Source organism: Urocampus carinirostris, chromosome 1 (genome assembly GCF_059441175.1).
Source record: "Urocampus carinirostris isolate Australia breed hairy pipefish chromosome 1, RoL_Ucar_1.0, whole genome shotgun sequence".
Lineage (NCBI taxonomy): Eukaryota > Metazoa > Chordata > Actinopteri > Syngnathiformes > Syngnathidae > Urocampus > Urocampus carinirostris.
Window position 1 is genome coordinate 56870956 of NC_142349.1, and position 27449 is coordinate 56898404.

Genomic DNA, 27449 nt, shown 5'->3' on the forward strand with positions numbered 1-27449 from the left:
ACTGACACCCAAAAGTAGCAGACTACCGTAAATTCCGGACTATAAGCCGCTACTTTTTTCCCAAACCTTCAACCCTGCGGCTTATTCAGTGATGCGGCCAATTTATGTAATTTTTGTAACACCCACCAGCGGCGCTCGAGTACAAAAGGTAAGATTTAGACCGGTGAAATATATGCGCCGAGGAAGACTGCAACTTATTAGCTTGTGCACAAATTAAATTAGCGTAGACATATCCTCATCATGCAAATTGTAAAAAGAAAGGCACATGACGTAGCTTTCAAGCTAAAAGCAAACAAGCAGTCCGATAAAGAAGGAAACAGCACTACTGCACGTAAACTTCAGTTTGCGAGTGTGTTGCTAGAGTGTTTTTGAATAAGGGATCGTGGGACGACGTCTATATGACAAAGTCTCTTTCCCATACTGGGGAAGACGACTTTGATGGCGTTAGTTATAAGGAGGAAGATGAGGACGGTTTGCCGTGATGTCTACAATTAATGTATGTTTTTTTTAACAGAACAGTTTGCTGTGTTGCGAGCGTGTTGCTAGTAGCGTTTTGCTACCCTTCACAGGCAAGGTTTGGGATGAAAGTTATAATATTATAATTCAAGCTTTGAAAACTCTCTCGTACCGTCTTTCTTTGTAAATATGTGTAACCGATATATAATATGTATTTGCACCTGTATATTTTTGTAATCTATTTATTTGAGACACTTATTCTGATATGTTTTGCGAATTAAAAAAGAGAGGCGGATCAAACGCGGGCTGATGGGAAGTGGGGTAAAGGTGAGTGAGACCTGTTGTCGCGGCGAACAATAGTGGATATATATTTTTCCCACCCTTACCTTTGGAAATATAGACTTTTTTTTCTTTGGATTAGTTTCAACGGGTACCCGGATTCTGCAGGTCTGCATCAAACCTTAAGTACCGGCATCATTTTCTGTTCATTTTGCCGGCTTTGGACTGTGTACTTTATATTCAGTTACAATCGCGGGACTCAAAGCTGGGTTTGGTCTAATTTTGTGATTGTGTTACATGTTTTGATGTGGGCACATGCGGCTTATATACAGGTGCAGCTTGTGTAAGTACAAAATCGGTTTTCCTCTTAAAATGTGGTGGGTGCGGCTTATAATCAGGTGCGCTCTATAGTCCGGAATTTACGGTACTCTAAAAGTAGCTATTTAGTTACAAATTACCATATATAACATATCGACTCCCCAAAACTTCTTCAAGATAGCCACATAATAAAATAAACTGAAGAAAATGGGTACACCAGGCTGTGGGAGCAATGAAAACCTTATATTTTTTGTCTATTGTAATCTTGAGAACCTTCAAACGAACACAGACGAGACACTCCATATCAATTTTGGCTTTTGGCTTCAAACCAATCAAAGATTTCCTCCTCCATTCCTGGGTAGTGTCTAAGACGTTCTATTTTTTTCTCTAGGCTTGGTGTATTGCAAATTGTAAAAAATAAAAAATAAAGACAAAAATTCAGGACTCTTTTACCGTAAGTTCAGTGCTCACGTTTGCACTATTGATTTTGTTGTTGCTGTATAAGCCACACCTTGACCCCACGCGCTGCACACGATTCACTACTAGTGACACACAACTAAAACTGCACATATAAGCATACCTTTTGGTTTTAATATTGCATTCAACTGCTGTACATATGTCTCGGATGTGAGTATATAAGGTGGGTGAAGCATATCAGAATATCAGTATGGAAAAATAACGCAACCTCATACATATTTTGAAATGAAATGAAATGAAATGGGATGGAATGGAATGGAATGAATGAAATGAATGAAAATTTTATTTCGAACATAAAAATAAAAACAGGACAAAAACAATGAGTCAACAACGAAATAATGTTAGTTTGTATGTAGTTATACACACACCCACCCTGATTATGTTACCAAGAAAATTAGTTGTGTTCCTCTATAACGTGTTACTCCTAACATTGTCGGTAAACATTTCCTCAGGGTGTTGGAATGTAAGGCATGGATATGACAAGATTAGCGCTAGCTTAAGCTAGTCAGGCAGCGGAACCGCTGCTGATTGGGCCATGAGGGAAAAGGAAATTGTGCTGCAAGGGATCGTACAAAAAAAAAACATATATAGGGGGTGGAAGGGCTAATGAGGAAGTTGCCCTATAGGAAATATTTAATCAGGATTTGAGGTGTAGATTGGGGTGAACTGTCCTATCAGCGAATCACGCATCAGGGGAGAGCATCATTGAATTTGATTCTGTTGGAAAATGGTAAAGGTTTTCTGTAGACTCCCTTGGATATGACATGAATTTGTTCTGAAGCGGGAATCACAAAAGGAAGTTGACATACAGAAGGGGGAAAAAAATAGCTCCAGCTGGTAATTAGCTCCAAACGCCAGTATATCTCATCTCATCTCATTAGCTGCACCGCTTATCCTCAGTAGGGTCGCGGGGGTGCTGGAGCCCATCCCAGCAATCATCGGGCAGTGGGCAGGGGATATATATATATATATATATATATATATATATATATATATATATATATATATATATTTATACTTTTAGTCGCTGTAGTTTGTCTTCTACTTTGAGTTTTTAAGCACTCTTTTCAGTTGCACTGCCTGATACAACAACATCTATTGGTCCAATAATACACTGCCCCTTAAAAAAATGGTTAGCTCTCTGAATCCCTTAAAGCAAGCTTTTATCAGTTATCGTATGGGTAGGGGGAAAAATGTTTGATTTGTTCTCTATGTAAAAAAAGGTAAAAACATATGGATGTAACTGGCAAAACAAAAAAATGTATTTGCAGAATCGAATCACGTAGCCGGTCGAGAAATAACATCTTGCACCGTAGTACGCCCACTCACTGCCCTTGAGCGCATTAACTCGCCACTCTTGCTGATTCAGGCAATTAAACTATTACATTAAAGAACCTTTTCGGCAGAGCGTTCCTGGATATGATGATATCGTTCCAGAAATATGAGACGGGCCAAATAAGTATGTCCCTGAACATAAACAATCGTGACTGGCACGGCCAAATGGAGACCAGCTGAGAGCCGGTAAGGAACGTTCCCCCACAAATTAAATCCTACGGCCAGATAAAAAGCGCAGTCCGTTCAGTGGATAACAGTCTGCAAATTAGCGGATAAGTGGCGGTCACATCTGATTCCAAATGTCGGGATTGCGCATGTGTAGTTGTTTTTTTGTCACTTTTTGTTTGCTTCTTTCCGTTCCTTGCGCAGGGGTACCGGGGTCCGTCACAACTTGGCGTCCGTCTCCTAAATCTGTATGCTAGAATTAGTGCGGGATTGCTCTTAAATTCCAATGGATGTGGTCTTGAAAAGGTCTTAAAAAAATCTGAATCAAAAAAAATCCTTAGGGAACCCTGATTGTTGTATTGTATGTGTATTGCATCACCTGTTGCAGCCTAGTCATCCTGGAAGGGGGAATTACCTCATTCTCAGTCCCTTCTTGAGGTTTCTTCATTTTCCTCATGTTTTTCCTTATGCAGCTTAGGGAGGTTTTGAGTTTTGGGGGACGGTGCAATGATAGTCTGTAGTATGTACTAGTCATGGCTCTGTGCAGCCTTTTGAGCCTTATTGTGATTAAGAGCAATACAAATAAACATTAATGTATTTGAGTTGACTTGGTTATAAAAAACATTGGTTTAAATGTATCAATTTGTGCAATTAGGATGTAAAACATGTATATGTTTTGCCATCTATATGTGCTTTAAAGGCAGAGCGGTTACCGTATGCAGTATCATTTATTTCTAAAGATACATTTCCAATTTTATCCACCGCATCGTCCGGTATAAATCACACTTGAGTATTGTGCACACTGGATTATAAAGCGCACTTGCAATTATCTGACCAGTTAGGGTTTAAGTTGTGCCGTAATGTCTAAAAAGTAAGGTAAGTTAAGCAAATGAAATCAGTAATAATAATAATATTGCTTTATCTCCACAGGTGTCCCGTCCAGTCCCCGAAACGTCATATCCATAGTGAACGAGACCTCGGTGATCCTGGAGTGGCATTCCCCTCGGGAGACGGGCGGGCGTGGCGATGTCGTTTACAACATTTTGTGCAAGAAATGCGCCGGCGAGCGTCGGGCCTGCTCCCACTGCGACGATAACGTGGAATTCGTCCCGCGTCAGTTGGGTCTGACCGAAACGAGCGTGTTCATCAGCAACCTGCTAGCGCACACCATCTACAGTTTCGAAATCCAGGCCGTCAACGGTGTCAGCAATAAGAGTCCCTACCCGTCACAGCACGTGGCCATCGACATCACCACCAACCAGGCGGGTAAGTGGAAACATGTCCTTAATGGTCGGGCTAAATGTGTAGTATCGCCTTCGTAGAATGATAGGACTTTTTGCTGTAATGCATGTGCATTTCAATTTTAAAGAACAGTTTATAAATGTAAAATGTTTTTTCATATTATGGCAGATCATTTCAATCATTAGATTTCTTACTTCTGTCAACATGATACGATAGACCCCCGTGATAATACATCCCCGCCCCACGGCCCCATGGCACCCTATATAAAACATACACATATATCTATCTATAAGTAAGTAAGTATATATATCTATATATATATATATATATATATATATATATATATATATATATATATATATTTATATATATATAAATATAATGATAAAAAGGTGCTTTCCATCCCAATAAAAAAGTGCAAGACTTGAAACAAAGTCTTAGCTGGTTCTAAGCCACTCCCCACAAATCAAAACAAAGCACTCCAAATTGATATTCCGACTGTTTCTGTGACTGAAGCTGTCATTACTTCTTTTGTTCTTTATACCTGGTGACATTCACTGATATTAAAAGGCCCAATTGTTCTGTTTTTTTTTTTTTTTGTTTTGTTTTTTGCAGCTATTCAAGTCACACTTGCTTTTTAACGATAAACACTGTCACATACTGGCGTTGAGGCTCACATCTGCACGGTCCAGGCTAGCAATTCTCTTAGGGCATGTTTTTTTTTGCTCTTTGCCGAGCGAGACGTTGTTTTAAACAGCTAGACTTCGTCTCTGCCGCCATTGAAGGCTAGAACCCCCTCCCAAAAAATAATTAAATAAATTGTTGCTGACGTTTTTTGAAAGCCTCTATGTAATTTTACTCTATTGTTATATGTCAACACTAGCCTTTGAAATGGAAATTCGTGCAGACACGAGCAGAATCAAATTAGGTGTCGTGGTGACTTACAATTGTGATCTGCTATTGTAGGACCGGCTTTGTGCTTCCCTTACGCCCAGTCAACATGCTAGCATCTATGGCACAAACCTGCACGTTCACAAGCAAATGCATACCATAGTTCACGGTTTTTCGAGCATTGCATTGTGTAAGAGAAAACATAAGTATTTCATTTGTGGGTGTGTAGCACATTGTAAAGTATTTCTGAAGGTCTTCAGTGACTATAAAAGCTCCATATAAATGCAGACCATTTACCACATATAGCAGACCCCCGGGATATGACACTAAAACATTTGGTTGGGATTGCAAAGTATAATTACCAAATAGCAGGAGAAACATGGTAATGAGTAGCTGATGTGTTCTGACTCCCAGATATAAACATTAGAATAACACAATAGTATATACTAGGTACTAGGTATGTGTAATATATGTGCCTATAATTAAATACAATAATAGATAAATATACACATAACGAAAAAAAAGAAATTACATTTGTCTGTGGTGTTGCATGACTTGAGCTGGTCCAGCGGAGTAACAGGTGTATGGAAAAGGCAGAAGGAAATGGCAGCGGTGGGTTATAAAACATATTTTAAAACTTCCACTTGTGAGTTATGTCATGTCCTGACTAGAGCTAATCCCAGCTATCTTCGGGCAGTGGGCAGGGGACACCCAGAACTGGTTGCCAGCCATTCGCTGGGCACATAGAGACAGACAAGTCTCTCGCTCATTAACAGCTAGGGACAACTTGGACCGGGCAATTTACCTGATGTACTTGTTTTTGGAATGTGGGAGGAAACCGGTGTGGCCGGAGGAAACCCACGCAAGCACCAGGAGAACATGACACTTCCGCACAAAAAAGACTGGATTTGAACCCATGACCTAAAAAATGTCTCGCTAACCGCTCAGCTGTCGTGCCATCTATCAAGGTTAAAACATTAAGATGAAGAAAGAACACAGTCTTCGTTGAAAATTAGGTTTTTGATATCCCTTCTATCGGAGACACGTCCTATCTGAGATTTCCTCTAGATCTGCTTCCAAGATCGGCTCAGGAAGAAATCACGCACCCCCAATGGCTAGTGCCTCATTTATTTAAAACACAGGCATAAAACAACACCTCTGATTGGCTTAAGCGAGATCACATAAATACATCAAGCAAATGTGACCGGTTTAGACAGAAATCACATGTTTAAATGAAGCAAATGATGCTGGTCACGAGATGGCGAGTGAGCATAATAAATGAGCAGTAAGGAAGGTAAAACTTTGTAACACAAAAGGTACACTGTGCCTCAGTGAAGTCAAATGGGGTAGAAAAGGGATGCAAGCTCTTCCCCAGACCTTTCAGCACCAAAGCGACGGCCATCTTAATTAATAGTTATCAGGCCCCAAGGGGATACATTTTTTGCAAGAACACAAAGCGCACCCGGATATAATCTTTGGCTTTGTTAAGGTACTACTGAGGATAAAATCATACAAAGGGACATACTAACTATCATCAAACTATAGTTCCCCTTATACCACCCTCCCATAAAAGCTACACTAAAATTAGTGTATTCTGAAAACTAGCATTTATTTCTACTTTCGAAACTATCGTCATTGTTTCCTATGCTGAAAATGTGTATCATCTTACACCGCAAATTAGCAGTGCTTAGTACCATAATATGATATCAAGCTGGAGAGTTATGAATTATTGTTTATGTAGAACAGCCCAATCCAAATCAATGTGTGCACATACTTAATATAATAGATGTTATCCCTAAAAATGACGTTTTATGTTTGCATTATCTTAAAATGGTAAATGGTCTGCATTTATATAGCGCTTTTCAAGCCAATGAAGACCTCCTAAAGTGCTTTACAATGTGCTTCACACTTACCCATTCAAGCACACTCACACACCAATAGCGGACTTGCAGCCATGCAAGGCGCCAACCTGCTTATTGGGGCATTAGGGATTCAGTGTCTTGCCCAAGGACACTTAGACCTGAAGTTATTGTCTTTAATTTATCTAACCAGGGTCAAATGACCTTGCCACTATTGTGCAAAAACAAACTTCAGAAAACCCATCCGTGACAGTGATAAGGCATCAGTCAGGTGAGCGTTTATGCTCAGCTGGGCCGGGAGAAAATTGTTGTGCTATAGATGCAGTAAAGAGCAGCCATCATTTAGAAATACGAGTGCACGGGGAAGCTAAAGGGCAGATGGCAAGGGAGGTGTGTAGGAATTACTCACGTCGGGTGAGAAGTGTTTAAGGAATGGAGTGCAGAGGCCAATGAATCCGCCCTCCACTCCACCGTGCGTCTCAGACGACATCCTGATCAATACTTTGATTTAGGACTTTGTTCAAGCACCTGTGCTTTCCAAGAACTGCCTCCTATGGCCTGGTTGAGCAGTGATAACACTTTCTTTGGGATATCCTTGGGAAACATTGGATAGTTGGCATATATTGATATCTGTACATTCAAGGAAACTTTGCGGGTCAGATGTATCGACATCTCGTTCTGTATACACGTGTACTAGAATAACAATAAAGTAGAATGTGTGAATGTGTTTTGGTAATCAAGGAAAACCATAGACACCGGTTACGTTATTGAGCCATTTGTTTTTCCAATGCCTTCCATTATAGTAGCTAAAACGAGATAGAACATGAATCTGTTCTGAATTGGCCATGTTATTGAATGCCCTGGTTGCCCAGGTAAAAACTTTCTAACATTACAGAGCTGTCAAAACTTGGAACTCATATTTTGGATCAGGTAGATAGATAGATAGATAGATAGATAGATAGATAGATAGATAGATAGATACTTTATTCATCCCCGTAGGGAAATTCACACTTCCAGCAGTCTACCCCGTTTTTTATTAACAGATGAACATGATGCCCTAGGGGTGCTTGTAGCGTAGTGGATGACGTCACGCCAGTCCAAAAATTCGACATCCCTGCGGCAGATGGAAAACTTTTCTTTGCGAATATCCAGGGATACACCACCTCGTGTTAGCAAGTCCGCCTCCTCTCCAATTCCCCCCGGCTTTCGTGTCTCTGTTTAACGGCGTTGAAGCCGGATTGCTCCGGGTAGCTCCGGGTGGCTACACGTTAGCGTCCTGAATGCTAAACGTGAGCCACGTTTCCGCAAAACACAGCAACTTATTTGGTCGTGAGTTCGCATTTACCATGATTACCAATGGTACCGAAGACTTATAACGCCGCTAGCCACTTCGCTAGCTCCGGCTTTTCCTCCACGATAGGCCTCTTCATTACGCCGGCACGAGAATTCTTCAGGGCAAGGAGTTGAAATTCCTTGAATACACGCATTTCTTGTGCGTTAAGACCCATGTCCATAGGATAGAAGTAATCCATAGTGTAATTGTCAAAACGGGAAGAAAAAACACCGAAGATAGGAGCAGACAATAAAACAATAGGGCAGCTGCTGGAAAAGGCAGCCGCTCGTGGCAGCGCCGCTTTGATCAGGCGTCGTTTTCAGATTTCAAAATTGTTTTCCTAATAAGATTGCTATTTTGAGGCTGAGAGAGGTTCTTACACAATGGTATCACTTAAAAAAAGATGAATAAACAAAGTTGTGATCACTGATAACTTTATTGCATTTGTAAGAAGCACATGATTTTTAAAAAAAATCAACATTCTCAATAAAAAAATGGACACTGCTAAATTAATTTTTAATTTTCATAGTTGTTTTTACGTATAAATTGTGTATATAATAATTTGCTGTGCATATTATAATCTGCTGAAGTCGTAAAATTAGTAGTAGTATTTGTGTTTGGTAGCTCATAGATTAGTATGAAAATAGTGTGTAGTCGGTCATTCTGCAATATATGTGATTACATATTACCAAGGATAACAATACATGTGGGCAGCAGGGCAGCGCAGTGGTTAGCGCTTGTGCGGCACAGTTCATGTCATGGGAACCTGTCGTGGGTTCAAATCCGGCTCCAGACTTCCTGTGCGGAGTTTGTATGTTCTCCCTGTGCTTGTGTGGGTTTCCTCTGGGCACTCCGGTTTCCTCCCACATTCCAAAAACATGCATTTCAGGTGAATTGGCCGGTCCAAATTGTCCCTAGGTGTGAATGAGCGAATGAGTTGTCTGTCCCTGTGTGCCCTGCGGTTGGCTGGCAACCTGTTCAGGGTGTCCCCTGCCCACTGCCCGGAGATGGCTGGGATGGGCTCAAGCCCCCCCCCCCATCCCCCCCCCCCCCCCCCCCCCCCCGCGACCCTAATGAGGATAAGCGGTACGGCTGATGAGATGAGATGAGAACAATACATGTAAAGGAAAAATGAAATTGTACTTACCTTTGGAGTGATGTGACTTGAGCTGGTACAGTTAGATGGCTGGTGGATGCAGAGTGTCAGGAGACTTACAAGGATTCCTATGTCCTTCTAAGACTCTGTTGCCTTAATCTCCTCATTATTGTTAATAATGGTCCCAGTTATCTATCGGTAATGGACATATTATTTAGCAAGAAAAACAATATGTGTTCCTTTTTCATATATCTTGACATCTCACTCTTTCTTTCCATTGTTATCATTTCATTGCCATCCCTTTAGCATCACTGCACATCTTGGAATGCTTAGCTAAACAAATTCAAGTTTGTCATACAAGATTATTAAATGAATGAAGAGAGAGGAAGGATGTATCGTGGGAATAAGTTCAGCCAATAACATATTGGCACCTCCAAATTACCATGATACAAACCAATAGCAGATCAGGATTGTATATGACATCAACCAATAGCAGACAGGTTTCTCAAAGACGTAACTCTTAATGCTCACAAACACCACCAAGTTTGTTTTTTGTATAACTTTGCATTCATATAACACTTTTCAAGTCAATGAAGACCTCCCAAAGAGCTTTACAATGTGCTTCACACTTACCCATTCACACACACACTTACACACCAATAGGGAGTCAGCCATGTATGGCGCGGTCATGCAAAAAATGTGTTGTCATTCATATTGTATGGTTGGTTGGTAAATTGATATTAAAGAAAAACATCATATTCCACATTGTAATGTGAAAATAGCATAAGCTTTGGATGCCACAGTTATCACTTTCAGTTTGACATCATGGCAGCTACAAAAAAATATATTGGCTGGAAACCCGGAAAAAAAATTATATAAAAAAGGCAAAGGTACCAGAAATTCATCATTATTTTGTGTTATCCGGTATTTACACAGTTCACAACTCTTTGTTTCTGTCTTTTCTCTGAGCCTACTTTCTCCTTGACCCATCAGACCAAATATAGCTCGAAACAATCGTTTGAATGGCTGTTCTCTCTCAAAAGCTTTTCCACCGCAATGTAAACACGACATGCTCCACGTTCGTAGAGGAAGCGCAACAAGATTCAACAATTTGACACGCTCAACTGGAATCTAAACAAGCCGAGTCATAGGAGGGATCTGGACTCTGTCCTAGTTTGAAAGTGACATATTATGTTAGGTATACAGCATCGGTGGTTTTGGGGGTCACCAGTATCTATAATGTTCCAGTTCTCAGTTTGTGTCTCTATTTGGTCTGTTTGGAGAGCGATTACAGACCGCACACATTGTCCCTTCATATCCATGCAAATGTTTTCAAATCATAATGATTAGCGAGAACGATAACTGTGTGTTTGTTTTATTTTCGATACAATAAAACCATGCTTCTGGAGACTCGCACTGATAACCGATACATTTTATGTTCTTTTGCTTTTTAATTGCATGCTATAGTTAAGAAAATAATACAAAAACACACAGAAACAAATTATTTTTATTTGTTTTTACAATCACAACACCATTATACAGCTTTAGTAAAGGTTACTGCCAAAAGTACTGTAAGAGAGCTTGACTTTATCCAACAGTCAATCAATAATCACTGTGTCAGTACAATTAAATATATATTGTTAGGAGTGCCATAACACTGACTGATAAATAATGCAGAAAGTACAAATGGTTATGGGTTCATGATTGGAAAAGATGTATCTTCTGAACATTATTGCTCCAAATTACTGAATGTCACATAAGCCTTGGCCCAAAAAAGAAAAAAAAAATATCTGTCTGTTTGTATGTCTGTCTGTGTCCGTCTGTCTGTCTGTCTGTCTGTCTGTCTGTCTGTCTATCTATCTATCTATCTATCTATCTATCTATCTATCTATCTATCTATCTATCTATCTATCTATCTATCTATCTATCTATCTATCTATCTATCTATCTATCTATCTATCTATCTATCTATCTATCTATCTATCTATCTATCTATCTATCTGTATCACTAATTATTTTTGATTGGCATTGTACTCAGCTCTGATAAATAAAAATAATTATCAACCTATAGTTCGAGCAAATAGTTAGCCAATTATGGCTGTAGAGGTGTCTCATAGCTGTGCATGTGAGGCCAATTTATGGCAGCTATGATTTGCCAAATCGGTAAAAAAACATTTAAGTATGTAGAAGCACACTTTAGGTATGTGTAGTACAGAACAGTAACACATTTTGGCATGATTAAAAGACTTGTTCGTGGACTTGGTCCGGCAGCTCTCAATCTTAATCAACGAGCTGTCAAACTTAATTAAAACGGTGTTCAAACACAAACACATGGAGGAGTGTGACAGCAAGTACACGTAAAAAAAAAAAAACTAAACCAGAAGACAAAACCGAGAGAGAATACACAACCAAGTTGCACTACTAGTTCTATAAAAAAATGAAAATATATTATAATGAAAAACATAAAAGCTTAGAATATTTTGAACAAGTAGTATTGGCTGATTGAATATTATAGCGTTGTGTCAAATGGCTAATATGTGGGTCTTAGTTTTTTTAGCAGGCCTTAGAGGTAAAGAGGAGGCACGACCAAGTTGTGCATCTGATACAAAATCCAAATATATAGCATAACTGCGTGGAATTATTCTCACATGTGGTGTCAGCTGATTGTGTATCATAGCATGGCGTCAACTGAAATTATGGAGAGGTAAAGAGGAGAAACGACCAATTTGTTTTACTACTTCTATAGAAAATCCAAATATAATCTAATATAAGACTAAAATGCCTGGAATTTTTATAACAAATAGTGCTGGCTGATTTAACAAAGTGTGGTGTCAAGTGACTAATTATCAGGTCTCTTTTTTTTCTATCAGGCCAAAGAGGAAGAGCAGAGACACGACCAAGTTTAGTCTACTGCTTCTGTAGAAAAAATCAAAATGTATTCTATTGTGGAACAAAAACGCTTAGAATCTTTCTGACAAGTACTGTCAGGTGAATGAATGTTATAGCCTGGTGTCAAGTGATTAAATATCAGTTGCTTTTTTGTTTTTCTTTTTCTATCGGGCCAGAGGAGTAGAGGAGACACGACCAAGTTGAGCTACTACTTCTGTGAATAATCAAATCATATATCAATGAGGAACACAAATGATTTGACTCGCAATAGTCGTGCTGGCTAACTAAATATTACTATGTGGCATCAAGTGACTATCGAGCCTCTTTTTGTATTGGGTCAAAAAAGGAATGAGGAGACGACAGAGTTGTTGAAAATCTAATGTATATCCTCATGAAACACGGAGTATTGGTTTCCATGGTTATCAATAGCATGAGAAGCCTCCTAATCTGACTTAGAAATATCAATACTAATACAGTGTTATAAATTTTTTCGTAGTGCAGTGGTTATTACATTCTCCTGGTACGCAAAAGGTCATTGGATCGAGACCTATTGGAAACATGTGTTTGCCTTGAGAGGGATGAGCGCCACTAGGCTGTACTTGCCCAAGACGCACCACATGCAAAGGTGCCCCTAAGACCCTAGTGGTTAAGGAATCGAACCAACTAACCAGGAACGGGGTCATTGAATAGTATACCTTGGTGTCAAGTAACTAATTATCAGGAATTTGTATTTTATATGTTGCTGATAACTGCTACATTATATGTTGACTGTTATATGTTCCAAAACTAAAGACCCGATAATTATCGTCCATTCCTAATAATCATCAAAACTTGGTCATATCTCTATTTTGATCCATCTATCATATGACCAAGTGTATCACATTTCCACAGACACGGTTAGCATAGTCCTCTGAGACCTCGCTAATAGTCTTGGTGGTTGTTGAGCTAGCACCTGACACAACAAAGGTCGGGACGTGTTAGCCGGGTGAACTTTTCCTCCGACAGTCCGACTTCTCATCAGGGCATGACTTTGTGCAGTGATGTGCCAGAATTGCAAACCCAGACCGCAATTGCAACACAAACACAACTAGTGGACTTGTCAGCACTATCCAAACAGTTGTTTTAAAGGGTCTGTTGAACGAGTATATCACTTTATTTTTGTTTGCGGTGCCTGTGTCTGTCACTGAAGCTAAGTATGGACGTCAGCAAACAATATTTATAGTTAACAGAAGATCAAGTGAGCCAGTGTCTTCAACTCATCCATTGCCCCCCAAAAATAATAATAAGTGCACTACAGGCAGCCAGTTATAAGGGTCCCTCTGCAATATTTGATCACTAGATGTCACTCTCTTGTGAAGTGTAACCATATATGTGTGGTAAATAGCACAATAAGGATTAAAAACTCAAAGTGACCGATATTTATTTATTTTTGCCTAGCCTTTGCAAGGTTTTTGTTTTTCTCTGGTACTTGTAGCAGCACAATAGCAAAGTTTTTTTAGGCACTCACTTCTTGCAACAAATGAAGCACAGATCCTTTATCGAAGGCAGGAGTAGTCACTCTCACCAGATTTTACACTAACTTTTTAATATGTTACTATTACGCAATATACATTTTGCTGTAAGTTTCCAATAGTTCGTCAGCAAACATGACTGCCATTCAACCAACACTGAAAGTATAACAGTGTCAGAACTACGTTAACTATCCCCTTGATTTTTCTAGTTAATCTGTTCAATAACCACATGTAGTAAATGAATTTCTGCCGAGTTGGTAAATGATAGACTGCATTTATTTTGCACCTTAACCAGTCACTAGGGACTGCCAAAGTGCCTTACAATGCAATCACACTGTACCCATTCACACAGACACTCACACACCGAGTCACTCATGCAAGACGGTTTCAAGAACACAGAACTCGGAGGCGTCGGGAATCGAACCTGTGATCTCTTTGGTCCCTAGACAACCGCTCTACCTCCTGAGTTACTGCCACCGACTGTGGACAAACGTTGCATGCAAAATATACCTTGATTGTTAAAAAAGCCCAATGTACCTTGGTTATTTTCTGTTCCCAAAGTTATATTTATGTAATTATAAGTCAATGATTCTAGAAAGCCACGTGCCACCTTGTAAACACCCAACGCAGCAATGGAGTTCACTCTTGGAGCGTTGAGGAAAAAAACACACCGGGCTTGCTGAAACGCCGCAGTTGTATCCATTTATATACAGGCGCTGCCCTACTTACAAACTAGACAGGTTCCGGACGATCGTTAGTAAGCTCGATGTTGGTAAGTTGCTCAAGTGCTATATTTTGTATGGAATGTATGTTTAAAGTTTATATAAGTAAGTTTAAGGCTTGTATAAGTAACCTTTAATGTTTTAAAACTGAAAAATAAACGTATAAAGCAGGCTGAATGATAAAGCATAGTACTGAAAAACAAAGCTACACATTATGCGTTGACATTCTCTGGTCTGTGCAGCCCTTTGATACTCCTTGTTATTAAGGGCTATACAAAAAAACATGACTATAACTATAAATAAAGTTAAGTTTAACGTATTTTTGGAAGATTTAGGCAACTTCCTCCTCTGTGGTAAAAAGTGGACGGAAAGAAGCGATCCGACCATTTTCTCAACCGCATCAAGCTTTCTTATTCCACTCTCCTTTTAAAAGAAACGGCTCACCTTTCTTCTTTACACTTTACACCAAGCATATGGAATGGATGCACGAGATATTAAATGGTAAAAATGTCAAAGTTCTTAGCGTGCTAGAGATACAGTGCAGTGTGTATACACAAGAACTAGTAAGTAGAAGCCGGATTTCTTCTTCGGGGTGGATGCTGGGTGGAAAGAAGCACTACACTACTGTCCTCTACTCGGGGAAAGTTGCCCAGAATACAAAATCTAACTTACAGCAATGTCCGGATATTTTTTGATATCCCGACAATAATGATCATATTTACCATTTTGCGTAAGTCGAATGTTGATAAGTAGTGGAACATCTGTACCAAACAAGCACTTTGTTGATTTTGGTAAATGACATGTATTCAATCATTCATTGTTTAGTGTCAAAATTAGAAATATTTATTTACATAATGACTTCTGTTGTGCTTGAATATGGGGTTTATTCATCCATCACTAGTAGGACTGTTTCAACAGCACCCAGAAAATAAAAAGCAGTTATCTGATTGGTTTAAGCGTCAAGGCCAGTACAGTGATGTCATAATTCAGTGATTTATTTTGGATTACATAATATTGGCTTGTATACAGGATTATTCGATTTTTACTTTTCATGCTTTGTGATTGGTTCACCCAGGTGACGGAAAGCAGTTTCCGATTGGTTTAAGTGCAAAGGTACCTTTAAAACAATGCCGTAACATTGCAAAGTAGGGAGTGGAGTCATCCTTGCAACCTATTTATAGAAGAAGAAAAAATAGACGATGCACTGAGGGAAGAAAAGTTTTACCCTACTATATGAAACCTTGTAAGCCGGCGTGGAAATTAACAACGTTGCCTTCCAGTTCTGCTTGACAATTTTCCAAATATTCCATTCTTCACTATATCCAAACACTGTTGCATTGAATTCTCCCTGCCTCCCTCTGTCACAAGGCGACACTGAGAGGCTTTGACTTTGATTAATGGCGATCCAAGCGCCGTTTTAAAAGACGAGGGCAGCAACTTGGGCCAGATAAAAGTAGAGCATTGCACCATGGACAGGAGGAGGAGAAGGGAGAAAACTGGCAATGCGGATAGTGGGACACACTCACCAATCATTGTCAGCGTCACTGTCCCCGGCTGACGGCGACTGGACACATTTAGAGTGGACAGCCATGCGTCATTAGTCTGAAATTCAACCTCCTCCAGACATCTTGACCCCCCATATAAAGCATTTAAACAGTGTCATTTAATGTTTGATCTTAAACATTAGCTACTAGAAACTGGCTTGCAAAATCCATTTTGTTTAGGGATGCACAGTTATGATTAGATGTCAGACAGATAACAGCCAAATGTATTTATATCATGTCATATATATATATATATATTCATAATATATATACTACTAGTCTTGTTTCCTTTTGTGATTCATTTATTTATACTATGATCCCCACTTGATTTAATGTTATAATCAAATCTACACATGTGATGACAAAAAGGCAAAATGAGATAAAAAAGGGGAAAAGGGGGGAAAGGAAAGCTAATAAAAAATTAAGGAAAAATAAAAGGCAAAATTGATCACAAAAAGGAGAGTAAAGAGGGAAAGGAAAGGCGGGGAAAAAGGATAAATGTGGCTAAAAAGGGGGGAAAGGGAAAAAGAAAAGGCAAGAAAAAAGTAAAGAAAAAAAGGGGGTTGAGAATGTTAAGTCACATTTATTCTTATAGCCCTTAATAAAAATGGAGAAAAGAAAACAAAAAGGGAAAAAAGGGAGAGAAAAAGGAGAAAATAAGGAAAAGAGGGAACGAGAGAGAGAAGGTAAAAGAAAACAAAAGATAGACAAGGCGGGAGAAAAGGAATGAAAAAGTGATAAAAGGAATAAATGTGATTAAAAAAAACAAAAATGAGAAAAATGAATAAGAAATATGGAAACACGCGGTTATAAACAAAATAAAAAAGGGGGAAGGAAAAGGGAAAAAGAAATAGAAAGGAAAGGGGGAAAGAGAGAAATAATTAAAAAAAGATAAACATAGGAGAAAAGGAGGTTCAATGGAAAAATATGAAAAGCAAGGGAATAAAAGCAGAGAACATAGGGAGAAAAAAGCTTTAAAAGGGGGGTGGACAAATCAGCATGCAATTTTACATTCGCTGGAACTAATAACACATATTTAACTTGTTTAACTACTACACAAAATCAAGTGCAACTTGACAACTTCAAGTATATTACATACTGTTTTTACATATAAAACCTGCATTTGTAATGGCACTCTTTCCTTCCTTGTTCTCGCCACATGTGTGGAAAGATTCAAGGAGCATAGCAATCAAGCATATTTTTTCGAGCCTGATTGGCTCACCATTTGATATTTGAACTTTTTTTTTTTCTGTGTAAAAACAACAAGTAGGTTGCAAATGCTATTTTCGAATGGAATTTTCCTGAGAAGTGTCCGTCCCTGCGTAGCGTCAGGAGCAGCTTGGGCTTGTCCTGTGTGGATGATAAACGTGGCCCAGGGAGCCTTACCTTACCATACCTCACCCTGAACTCACTCACTTCACCCTACTGCTCGGTTTTCACACTTTTTGTGAGGGTCTGATTGTGGGGGAGGCGAGAGCCGAGGGAGGAGGAAGCCCCCAGTCGGCATTCATCCCTACAGGATGGAACAAACTCAAAATATTTGTTTTCAAGAAATCATTGTCAAAGATCCGCGATAACTGTTTTTGCCCTCCTGATAACCCATAAAAATCATGCCTCTGGAGACCAATACCAATAATGCATGCATAATCCAAGTCTTCTTATGTATGTCTTTTATATGATTGAACTCATAGTAATACTAATACATCCTTGGTAAACATGTGTAGGGTAGTGAACCTGTAGCCTGGAATACTTCAAGCAACATTTGGATAAAAACATTAAAAGACAGAGATAATCTAATTAATGTGTGATTTTTTTCTTTTGTTTGGAAAACACTAACATTATACTACTTTGGTAAACATGTCTCAAAAAAGTGTGAGAGCCTGACTTAATAATTGAATAAATGGATCAATACTTACTTTGTTTGTCAGTACAGACGCTGCCCTACTTACGAACGAGGTTCTGGACGATCGCTATGTATGTTTAACGTTTATATAAGTATGTTTAAGGCTTGTATAAGTAACCTCACATGTATTGTCAGATGATTGAATATTACAGTGTGGCATCAAGTGACATTACAGAGAGGTAGAGAGGATACATGACCAAGTTGTGCAGCTCAATTTAAATAAAATCTGAATATATTCTAATGAGGAACATGAATGCTGAGACAATTTCTCACAAGTTTTGTCGGATGATTAGATATTATAGCGTGGGATCAAGTGACATTACAGAAAGGTAGAGGGGAGACACAAGCAAGATGTGCAGCCTCTTTTCTAGAAAATATGAATATATTCGAATTGGGAAAATAAATGTGTCAAACTTTTCAAATAAGTAGTGTTGGGTGATTGGATACTATAGCGTGGCGTCAAAAGACTAATTATCGTTTGTTTTTTGTTTTTGTCTTTTTCAATCAAGACGATAAGTGTCTCCTGATATTTGGTCCTTATTGGTTGCATAAATATTGTTCCAAACTTTAACGCGCATCCATCCCTACTTTTCAATATCAAACAAGCGATATTTCCCCCGGTTAAACCCACTAAATAGTTTGTTTAATCCTTCTAAAGCTTGATCTGAAGCAAAGACGAGTTTCTATTTCCACCGCAGACGGTAGAGAAGTCGAGACGTGGGCGAAGTAGGAGTCGGCGAAGATATCGAGCAGCAACTCTTGGACTTGATAAAACGGCACATTAAAGTGAGAGAGAGGATGCCATTTGCAGCCTTTTGAGTGCGGGTTTGATGAAGAAAAATGAAGGCGGAGAAACGGCAAGCAGGCCGAGAAAGAATGAGTGATGGGCGGGAAATGGAGAGCACACGCTCCGAGGATCACTTTTTCTTTTTCTCTCTTTCTTCTTTTTATGCTTGCAGATGGGGTTGGTAATTTCTGATCTTTTCTTCACATGCCAACACATTAAACTTGACATGAGGCACTCCAGTTTGTTTTTTCTTAATTAAACCTACTTGTCTCCAAGGAATTTGGTTTGCAGATGAGGATGGTTGTTTGGATCCTTTATCTCTTTGATTTGCCATTTAGATTCACCAACGTATTTATTTGTGTATGACGTGCATTATTTTTATTAATTTTACACAAAAAGTGCACATGATTCACATGGTTTACCATTTATCGTAGGGGTGGACAATTATTTGGAGTCCAGAGCCTCATTGGGTTTAAATTTGGCCAAGGGGCCGATCCCGGAGATCTGTCCAATTTTATTTTATTTTAAATAGTGTTTAAATTAGTGTCTTCAAAATCAGTTTTGAAACACTCACAATTAAATTAAAGCAATATTATAGGTCCCTGTTTTAAGCATTCAATTAATATTTAGTTTGGTAGTATGACTAGCTGTATTTGTTTTAGTTTTACTGCAGTATCTAGGCTTTTTTTTAGCATTCCTGTAATATGTTTGTGTATTTCCATAGTAGTATTTTTGTGTTGCAGTATTACTGTGCTACATGTTTGTAGTATTGCTTTTGTAATAATTCTGTATTGGTATTTTTTTTTAGAATGGAATGAAAGTAATACTTCCACAAAAATACTACAAAAAATACCAATATTCTAGTACTGTAATATAAACACACTACTACAGGAATATTCTTGCAAAACACTCCAAAAATACTACTACAGAAGCATTTTGACAGAAATACCGTAAAAATAAAACAACAGTAGTACAAAAAACTGCAAAAATAAGACGACAATAATATTCCAAAAGTGATTCAGCAATACTTCGGATACACAACAAAAAAATCTACTATGGAAATACTACAAAATATTACTACAGAAATGTTACAAAAATACTACATTACAAAACTACAGTAATACTACAAAAATACCTCAAAACTACAACAAAAATCAGACTGCAAAAATACTACAAAAAAATTACAATTACAGTAGTACTCCATAACTTAATATCAAATGGAGTGCTAAAAACTTAATGGGACTATTCTATTTCAAAAGAAATGTGTATTTTTTTGTAAATAAAGAAATCTCTTTGGCCACATTTTTAATGCGTTTAACCCAATGCGTCCTCTGACTCCAAATAGTTACGCAGCCCTGTTCCACAACACAAACCTACTTCAGAATTCTGATTGTTGGGTAACTGAAACGTCACATTCTATGGTCTAGAAACCAGAAGGTCTGAAATCTCCTCCTGGCGAGACGGTGACATTTAGAAACCTGACAAGTTGCTCGAATCAGATCGTAACACAACAATAAGATGCAAAACAAAACGTGTCGGCAAATGCTGTTTTTTTCCCCGTCGTGAGCAAAGGAAGGAGGTTACTGACCCCCTTTGACGCATCCGTCAGCGGTGACGAGGCAGCACGGAATCGGTAAATGTCACACTCGAGAATGTCCGTCAGGAGATAAGGACAGGTAATTCATTCTGTACTGGCACATGCTGCCTACTCTGGAAACATAGCCACGAACCCTCAAGTACAATCAACCCCCGGGATATTTCATTCTGAGGTAGGGTTTGCTGTGTTGTGGGTGACAGAAACTTATGGTACTTAGCTAATGTGTTTTGAACCTCCGGTACACCAGGTAAAAACATTACATAGCAAGTTATTCTACAGTAAGTAGAACTCATGTGTATTTCATGTATATGGCTTTTACTTTTCAGAAATGCACTTGTCTACTTATACAAAATCATGCATGGACTTGCTCACACATATCTTTCAGCTTGAATTTCCCCCTATGTTTCTGTCCGGAGCCTTCGCTCTGAAAATGCTGATTTACTAGTGATCCCAAGAGCCAAGAAGAGATCCGCAGGTTCGGGAGCGTTCTCCATTTGGAGCTCCGGTCCTCTGGAATGCTCTGCCCTCTGAGATATGATCTGTAACCTCAGTGGAACTGTTGAAATCCAGGCAAAAAAACGATGTTTCTGGAGACCCGCACTGATAACCAACACATTTTGTGTTTTGTGTTTTAATTACATGCTATATTTAGGAAAATAATACAAAAACACTCACAGAAACAAATTATTTTATTATTATATATAACTGTCTATCTATATATCTATCATTGGTTTATATATATATATATATATATATATATATATATTTTGTTTTGTTTTTTATTGTTTGGCAATGCAACATCCATTGCAGCCTGGTCATCCTGGAAGGAGGATTACCTCATGTGTGGTCCCTTCTCAAGCTTTCTTCATTTTCATCATGCTGAGGTTGTTGAGTTTTCCCTTGCCCTCATGTAGGTTTTAGATCAGGGGATGCTGTAGTTCGCAATAAATATCCCGTTGTATGTGCAGCCCTTTGAGACTCTTTGGGATTAAGCGTTATACAAATAAACATGACTTGACTTGTCTACTTCCTGATGCCATCTTCTGGCTGAAACCATCATTGCAGCTCATTTTGTTGAGCGAGCAAGTATGTGAAATTTTTAGATGTGCTCCATTAAACCCCGCCTTTTTGATCTGTTTTGGGGTAGGGGATGGCATCTGGACTGTATTTGAGAAAGTCATTTTCTTACTTCCACCAATTTATCCTAGAGTAAAAGAAAACCGTAAACATGCATAGTTATATCAATATCCTCCTTCCCCCAAAATCCATTACCTATGAAACATATGGTCTGGAGCAACATCTTGTGGGAAACCCCTATATTCGGGACAGTTATATTTGAAACTTCGCAGAGACCTGACTAAATCCATGGACCTCCAATGCTAGCGTACAGCTAGCCAGACGCTCTTTAGATTGCTTTCTTACACTGAAAGAAGTAGCCCACCAATTTTGCTGCACTTTTGTATAATAACCATAAAGACCATATATTCAACTGCAATTCTGTGTTCCATTTTATCTGTAAATATGTAGTTGTTATTCTCAGTCAGTAAGGACGTTATTTTGCGGTAATTTCAACCCTATGATGTGAAGGGGGGACACTACTATGCGGGTTTTCACTTTTCATGGCTGGTTTCTGGTCCCCATCTGCCGCGATTAACCGAGGGAATTCAAGTAAAGTATCAGAAGATACCTTAGTGACTAGCCATGACAACAAGCAATCGGTTAACAGCATCGCTGGTCGGTTGGTATGTTCATTAGCGATACAATCTGGAGTGTATTGTTCCATTTCCATCGGTGGCTCGGATTAAACGGCTGGCGGGCTGCCTTGAATGTGTAATTCAAACTCTTTACATAGCGGCTATGCGATTACTACAGAGTTAAAGTCAACTGATTATATCGGACAGTGTTTGCCAAAGAGGTCTTAGGTACTTCCCGTTGATTGCGATCGTGTTGAATTCAATTTCCTCAAAGAGTCTTCCAAAGTGTGTTTTCTCAGACAGTTCATGATACTTTAAAGATTTTGTATGTGTATTTTTTTTCTCTTTTCCTCACAGCTCCCTCAATCGTTCCCATCATGCATCAGATCAGCTCCACCATGAATAGCTTCACTTTGTCGTGGCCGGAACCGGAGCAGCCCAACGGTATCATTCTGGATTACGAGCTACGTTATCACGAGAAGGTAAGGAACTTGTGTTAACTGATTTCAGTGCGAGAGGCCACACAGTCTCGCTTCCAGTTATTTTAGAAGAGGACATTCCACTAGATCGGTGTATTATTTAGCCTAGTGTTGCAGTCTTTCTGGTTTGCTGAGTTAAGTAGAACCCCCAGTGTACGATATTAATAGCACGGGATGGAATTATATGGTAAATACAGTAGGTAATGCCTCCTGAATTTCCTGGTATACTTGAAAAACACAGTAATATATCTTAATAGTATGTTGTAAGTACAGGCATACGAATAAATAATGTTATAAATACATTTTACATGTAAGGGAAAAATTAAATTGTATCCACATTTCTTGTGACATGACTCAAGTTGGTTCATTAGAGTAGTAGGTGGGTGCAAAGTGGAGAGAAGACCGATTTAAATTGAAACACATTTCATAACTTCCAATTGCCTTAAGAATATTCCCTTGCTTCAATCGCCTCCTTATTTTGAATAATAGTCATGCAAATTAACAAAATTAGCAATGTGTCTGCCCTCTGTATTCCTGTATTCCTTCCATGGTTATTATGTTTTTCTTCTTTAGCATCATTGTAACATGTGGACCCTTAGCAAATTAATACAGTCCAAAAATAGTGTATTGTTCACACCAACTTGCCCCGTCTTAACAAAGCACACAAGATCCTTAACTGAAAGAACATAGAAGCATTGTGGGAGGTAGTTCAACCAACAGCATATCGGTATTTTCATGATGCCTTGACGCAAACCAATTACATGATGTCTACCAATATCAGACAGGCGTCTTAGAAAGGCAACTTGTCAAACAAATAATATTTTTTTCCAAAAAGTGCCTTAATAAGGGGCAGAAAAAACATCGTATTCTACATCGCAAATTAGAGATGATGATAGCTAATTCAGGTCCAGAAAATAACTGTTTTTTGACTCTGCACCTGGATTTGTCATTTCTGAGCTTGTTTGGGGCCCAGGTCAAAACCAGAGATGGCTAATCTATATCTAAAAATATAAAACCCCGAAACGGTTACTTTTTCACCTTCTGTCGTCTCAATGGGAGTCCAAAGTTTTGATTACTCTCGACTACTGTTTTCATCATTGTTACTATCTTGCATTCAGGTTGCTGTTTTTAGATCACCACAAACTTTAGGGCATATCTACTTATTTTAGGAGATATGATAAAAGGAAAGTGCTCAGAGGAGGGGTGTTAGACCAGGATGGATTTTTTTCTATTAGAGTTTTGGGTCCTCTCTTGTTCTTGAAACTTAGAAATCCATTGATGTCTTCTCTCCTTATTTTGAGTGTCTACTTAATTATAAACCTACCAGCCCCATCTTTAAATCTCCACCTTTGAGTTCCATTTTTGGCACATAAGGCTCATACAAAACACGAAAATCTTGGCGTCTGCCAGGTCGATGAGGTTTTCATTGCGTTTTCCTCATCGATGCCCTCGGGTTTGCTCCAAAGAGGAAGAAAATGCGTGCTCTCGGCCCTCGCATCCAACCCACCCTACGAAAAACGCATCCGAGGGGTGAATGACATCGATTCGTCTGCTCTCACACAATACGCCGGCTTTATAAAGTCGCCGGCCCAACCCTACGGAGCTTTGCTGCTCCGGTATTGACATGTAGCCATTTCCCAAGGCCTCGGATATAACGATAGCAAGAGATCACAGACGCTAGCTTCTTTTTCGGCCCCTTGTTTGTCCTCCTAAAGCGGATCGATAGGCCGTGCCGTGTTGGTCATGCAGTTTGCCTTTTATGAGATTGTGTGCAGCTTTTCTCATCCTATGCTTGGTCAATAATACCGTATATAAATTATCGTGTGCATTATTTATTTCTGAGTCATTTTAGTAAAGGTCCACAGATCAATAGCTGTAACCCAATTTTTTATAGCTTCTTCCGAGTCCTTGCTTGGTTCAGTGTTTTAAACCAGTTTGCAGTGAGACCGTGTCTACAGTGCCTCAGGAAATTGGCCATTCATGATGTAACTGTGTTAAAAGGTGGTTAGAAATAAATGCATAAAAGTATAATTTGACGTTCAAAAAAAATCTCAAACTTTAATAAGAAACGCATCGTAGCAAATATTTAATCGTATTACTAAATTATCCAGTGAAATAGGTTATTTCAATCATTTAAAATTCCCTGTTTAATAAAGTTGCGTAAAAAAAAATCACGGTAAGAGTGTTAAGCACAACATACATGGGTATACATGGGCGGCAGTTACTCAGGCATCAAGAGATCACAGGTTCGATTCCCGGCCCCTCCGTGTTAAATGAAGGTGTACTTGCACAAGATACTGAATCCCTAAAGCCCCCGATAAGCAAGTAGTTGCCGTACATGGCTGACGCTGCTATGAGTTTGAGTGTGTGTAAATGGGTAAGTGTGAAGCATATTGTTAAGTGCATTGGAAGGTCTTCGTTGACATGAAAAGCAGACCATTTACATATTTCAGTGTAGCAGACAAAACCTGCAAAAATTAAAGCAATTGTTAGCAAGGCATTGGTCAAAAAATCCAAATATCTCATTTTCAAACCAAACTTTTGTTTTCACTCCATCGGCCGACGATGCGATTTAAAAAAGGACAATAAAACGTAACTTGATGAGTTGTAGCCTTATCCCGGGTACTATAATATTTTAGGATAAAATAATATTTATCTATTCCAGTAAGTAGCAGCAAATTATTTTTTTTCTTTTTAAATGCTATTGCTCTGATGTCTGATTAAGCTGTTTAAAGGGACACTGTGTCATATTTGACCATTAAATGTTGTTGTTTTATGTAATGCAACCAAAAACAGGTAATACATTGAAGAAAGAAGAATACAAACTACAGTGACCAAACTGCACAGTTTTTCTTCTCCTTTGCCCAGCCTTTCAGGTTGTTGTTGTTTATTTTTTTTTTGGGGGGGGGGAGTACCCGTAGCAGCAAAATTGCAACCAACCATGTCTCTCCCTCTTGGTAGGCATCATGGCATGTAAAATAAATACATATTTATTAAACTCTTAGTATTAAAATGAAATGCATGTTTATATGCATATATTATTCAAATCATTCTTTTTTTTTTGTGAATTTAATTTTTGTTACAACTAGGTGGCACTAAGTAATACACAATGTTTTTTTTAAGATAGCACAGCAAAAGTAAAATAAAAAAATCAAATAAATTTAAAATATTGCACACAAGTCTTCTCACTTAATTTTGTATGTTTATGAAAAATAAACAGTTAGAATGTAGTAGAGGTAAGATCACGGACCCGAACCCAGCCCAAAATTTGGGCTGCGTTCTAACTTCAAATGTCAAACATTAAGTCAAGCCGGTTGGGCTTGTCTCTCGACGTTTTTTTTTTTGTTTTTTTTCCGTGGAAGATCTACACAGCATGCACTTACTTCTACTCAAGTAATTATTTAGATTAAAAAAATGCAGTTTAACGCCATATCACTAAATCCATTGTAATTTTCATCATCGGTTTTGGGATATAAGACGCGCAGCTTCCTCCTTCCACCTCTCTCACGTCAGAAGTCGTTCCTGCTTCTTGCCAATAGCTTGCAAGCTTTCTTTCTGCTTTTTGGCCAAACGTTTCACTGTTTCACTTGTAATCTGCAGAATTCGATTTTCTTTTCAGTGCCATTTTGTTCAGTTTTACTTTCGGTCACTGCACGTCGGCGAGATGCGCACTTCAGTGCCATACCGTTCATTTAGGTTCTGCACTCGCAGTGCAGACTTGATCTGAGGGACTCAGCCCCTAGTAAACCCCTAGGAACACTGTCTTGCCTCATGGTCATGCGAGTTGAATACACTGTGCCTTACTTTTACTAGTTGTTTAACACCGTGTGTCATCCATGGTGGTGTATTGGGGAACACACAAAACTGTTTCCAGAATGTGACGTTATCCGCGCAAAAACAGATGTAGTACCGGACAGCATGGGTGTAATCGTCCAATGCAACACAATGGTTGGTGTCCTGTTCCTTTTAAAACATGCCAGTCTGTGTGGTGGAAACAGTCCTGCCACATAGGAAGTTTCCTCCGGCCATATTCTCACCGCTTTTGATTTTTGGTGTATAACTTGGGTGAAGTAAAAGAGAAATTTGGTCTGACAGACCCAAATGGGGGTAGGCCTGGGCTCTGTATGCTTCTGCTATATTAGTATACACCTGGTCTGAAGTTCTAACTCCTCTGACAGCATATTTTGCATTTCTGTGGAATTTGTAAAGCACTGATTTTAAATTTGCTGATTAAAGTCTCCAGCCGCAATAAAAAACACTGTCGAGATGTGCTACCAGGCTGTGATTGATGCAGCTGCTTACCTGTGCTAACACTGGCTTAGCTTTAGCCTCCAGTGCAATGTAAACAGCGCAGATTTAAAGCTAAAAAGGACAGCTTATAACAGTTCTGTGTCTGGACAACACAGTTTCTCCATTACCTTGACATTTTTGCTCCAGGATTTGCTTGAGTAAATGCATAGTCCTCAGCCAATCTTTTTTACCAGAGTCCCCGTCAGTGCGGTATGCGGTGCGGCTAGCTAGCTCTATGGCCACATTTGGAACGGAGTTCTCTAGCCAGGTTTCAGTGAAAATCATGAACAAACAATGGTTTATTGTTTTCCGTGTAGCCATCTGCAGTCGTATCTTATCCAGTTTGTAGCGGATTGACAGTGCATTGAAAATAAGATAGTCGGGAGTGATGGTTTATAGTAATTAGCCTTTAGCCAGGCCCACACGCATCCACGCTTGCCCCTTTTCAGTCTCCGCTCGCTGCGCTTCCTCTTTGGGCCTGCTGTGGCTGCTGTGCCCGGGCGTGGATTGAATATCTCTGATATTCTGTTGACAGCTAATACCATCTGTTTAGGTTTAAAAGTTCATCTATGCTGTACTGAT

General features: G+C 39.0%; 1 protein-coding gene across 2 annotated transcripts in view; it reads left to right on the plus strand.

Moving 5' to 3' along the window:
* Positions 1-27449, plus strand: part of LOC148376338 (ephrin type-B receptor 1-B) — a 247142-nt gene that overhangs the window by 138997 nt on the left and 80696 nt on the right. For both annotated transcript variants that reach the window (XM_088346429.1, XM_088346436.1), the window contains exons 5-6: positions 3961-4296; positions 22456-22580. In XM_088346429.1, coding sequence (XP_088202555.1) covers positions 3961-4296; positions 22456-22580 — 461 coding nt within the window. The remainder of the gene's footprint in view (positions 1-3960; positions 4297-22455; positions 22581-27449) is intronic.